Source organism: Priapulus caudatus, unplaced genomic scaffold (assembly GCF_000485595.1).
Source record: "Priapulus caudatus unplaced genomic scaffold, Priapulus_caudatus-5.0.1 Scaffold459, whole genome shotgun sequence".
Lineage (NCBI taxonomy): Eukaryota > Metazoa > Priapulida > Priapulimorpha > Priapulimorphida > Priapulidae > Priapulus > Priapulus caudatus.
In genome coordinates, this window is record NW_014577520.1 from 81,980 (window position 1) to 84,479 (window position 2,500).

General features: G+C 49.5%; 1 protein-coding gene across 1 annotated transcript in view; it reads left to right on the top strand.

The window, feature by feature from the left end:
- LOC106810623 overlaps nucleotides 1-2,500 on the top strand; it is a 16,695-nt gene that overhangs the window by 8,674 nt on the left and 5,521 nt on the right. The window contains exons 10-11 of the mRNA XM_014814047.1: nucleotides 1,157-1,342; nucleotides 1,635-1,819. Coding sequence (XP_014669533.1) covers nucleotides 1,157-1,342; nucleotides 1,635-1,819 — 371 coding nt within the window. The remainder of the gene's footprint in view (nucleotides 1-1,156; nucleotides 1,343-1,634; nucleotides 1,820-2,500) is intronic.

Genomic DNA, 2,500 nt, shown 5'->3' on the forward strand with positions numbered 1-2,500 from the left:
GCAGTCTCCTCCATCACAAGGCCCGTTCTCCCTAAGCCGCCATTGAGGGTAAGCAGCATCTTGCAACTTGCACTGCCGGCATGCCCAGGCTCGGTCGTGCTACTGCAATAGTTTTCTTTTGTTAAGTTTATCAATAAGTTTAAAACTTAAACTTTTTCATTAAGTTCTCGCAATAAGTCCCGTTCATAATGTTGCTCGCGGTTAGATAATTATGCTTCGCACAATTCAGTGGTTTAATATTGACTGATGGTGATATTGTAAATCTATATATATTATATATATATATCAATCAAGCAGGTAATAATACGCTCAGGTAATAACTAGTATTATTGGTATATTACTATGATTAAAAATAATAGGTATTATTAGTTTGAATAATCAGTCTTATAGACCTTTTACTACGCTTGGGTCTCTGGCGGTATATGATAAAGACAGTTTCCTTCATGACACGATGGGTGCACTTGCCTGTTTCAGCGGTTCGTATCAGGTCGACCATAGTCGTCTCCTTCCGACCCATTCCTTTACGGCCTCGCCCGCCACTCCAAGGCGCTGCACGTGGAAACCTAAGGGCGGAGTACGACCGCAAGGCGCTGCCGCAGCGGCGCCACTGTCGCACGACGTCGGCCTCAGGTCGCGACCTTCACGGACACGACGATCAGTCTGGACTGGAGTGCTCGACGCTGGTGACGCCGAGACTCGCATGCTATACGTCTGCAGTGGTCGAATTAATAGCGACCAGCGAGTGAAGTACCCCCCCCACCAGACACGCACGCACGCACACACACATGCCCACACGCACGCACGCACGCACGCACGCACAACACACGCACAACACACACTCACACAACATCACACACACACACACCCACACGCGCACGTACGCCACACACACACTACAAGCACACCCCGCAGCTCCAAAACACACTCCCTACCACATAAAACTACGCAAGAAGTATTATCCAATGCCATATACATCGAAACAAACAAAAAAATAAGAGGTAAAGATAAAATGAAGATAAGAAGTATAATCTCAATGCCCTATAAATAAAGAATAATATAAACAATGCATAGCTATCAAAGCAAGAACAGTTAGAAGCTATATTAATTATTAATTAATTTGATTAAATTAAATTATTAATTATGCAATATGCTACAGCGCGCGAGGTCAGGCTTGCGAGCACGGCGACAAGTTACGTCATGGAGAACTGCTACGCTGGCGCACCTACTACAATCGAAGCTGCTGCTGATCAGTCACAAGGACCGAGGTGCCTCAGCCAAATCACGCGCAGCTGAAACGTGCAGCGTCGAGCCGTCGCCGGACACGCCCATACCTGAGCCCTCAGTTAGGTCCCACCTGCCGTCCCCTCCCGTCCGCCGAGGGGGGGCATGTGGAGATAAGAGTCGAAATATGAGCAGCTATAGCACAGTATACCACATGCAGGACTTTGACGTTTCATAGATAAATGACTGCTAAATAACAAACACGGAATGTAATTTAATTACAAAGTCTCAATGCTTTCTTTATTCTCTTTACACCTTATATCATGCCGCGAAACTTCGTAGAAATGCCGCTTCACATGCCTCCGTATAGCCCTCTGACGACGACTCGACGACCCTTTGCGTTGGACTTGCAGCGCGTGCAACTTCAAGATACATCGGCCTATACGAGTGGGAGAACGAGCAGTGTACGGGTCGGCACACATCACGAGCTACCCGTCTGTTCATCAACGGAGTCGTGGAGAAGTAACCTCACGTCGCAGCAGACGCGTCACACGTTCACTAGCGGCGCCTCGGTGTCGAGATTACGTGTTCCAGTCAGGTGAGAGAGGAACGAGAGCAGGGGGATTGGGAGGTGACTGAGAGAAAACCGGAGAGGCGAGACGAGAAGAAGACGCTGAGGAGAGAGAGAGCGAGCGAGAGAGAGAGCGAGACGAGAGAGAGATAGAAAGAAAAGCGGGCGGATGGGAGGTGACCTGACAGAGAAACGGAGAAGAGCGCGAGAGAGAGAGAATAAGAGTGAGAGAGAAAGAGAAGTGAGAGAGGAGAGAGAGAGAGACGAGGCGAGACGAAGAGGAGAAAGAGTGAGAGAGAGAGAGAGAAAGCCGAGGCGAGGGAGAGATAGAGAGAGGGGGGTGGGAGTGACTGAGAGAAACGGAGAAAGAGCGAGAGAGAGAGAAGAGTGAGAGAGAGAGAGAAGCGAGATGAGAGAGAGAGAAGAGAGGAGAGAGAGAGAGGAGAGGAGAGAGGAGAGAGAGAGAGAGGGAGAGGAGGAGAGCGAGAGCGAGAGAGAGATAGAGAGAGAGAGGGGGATTGCGGTGACTGAGAGAAACGGAGAGAGAAGCGAGAGAGAGCAGAAAGGTGAGAGAGCAGAAGAGAGTGAGAGAGAAGAGAGCAGAGAGATGAGAAAGAGAGCAGAGAGAGGGGGATGGGGGTGAGCTTGAGAGAAACGGAGGAGCGAGCGAGAGACGAGAAGAAAGACGTGAGAGAGAGAGAGAGGGAG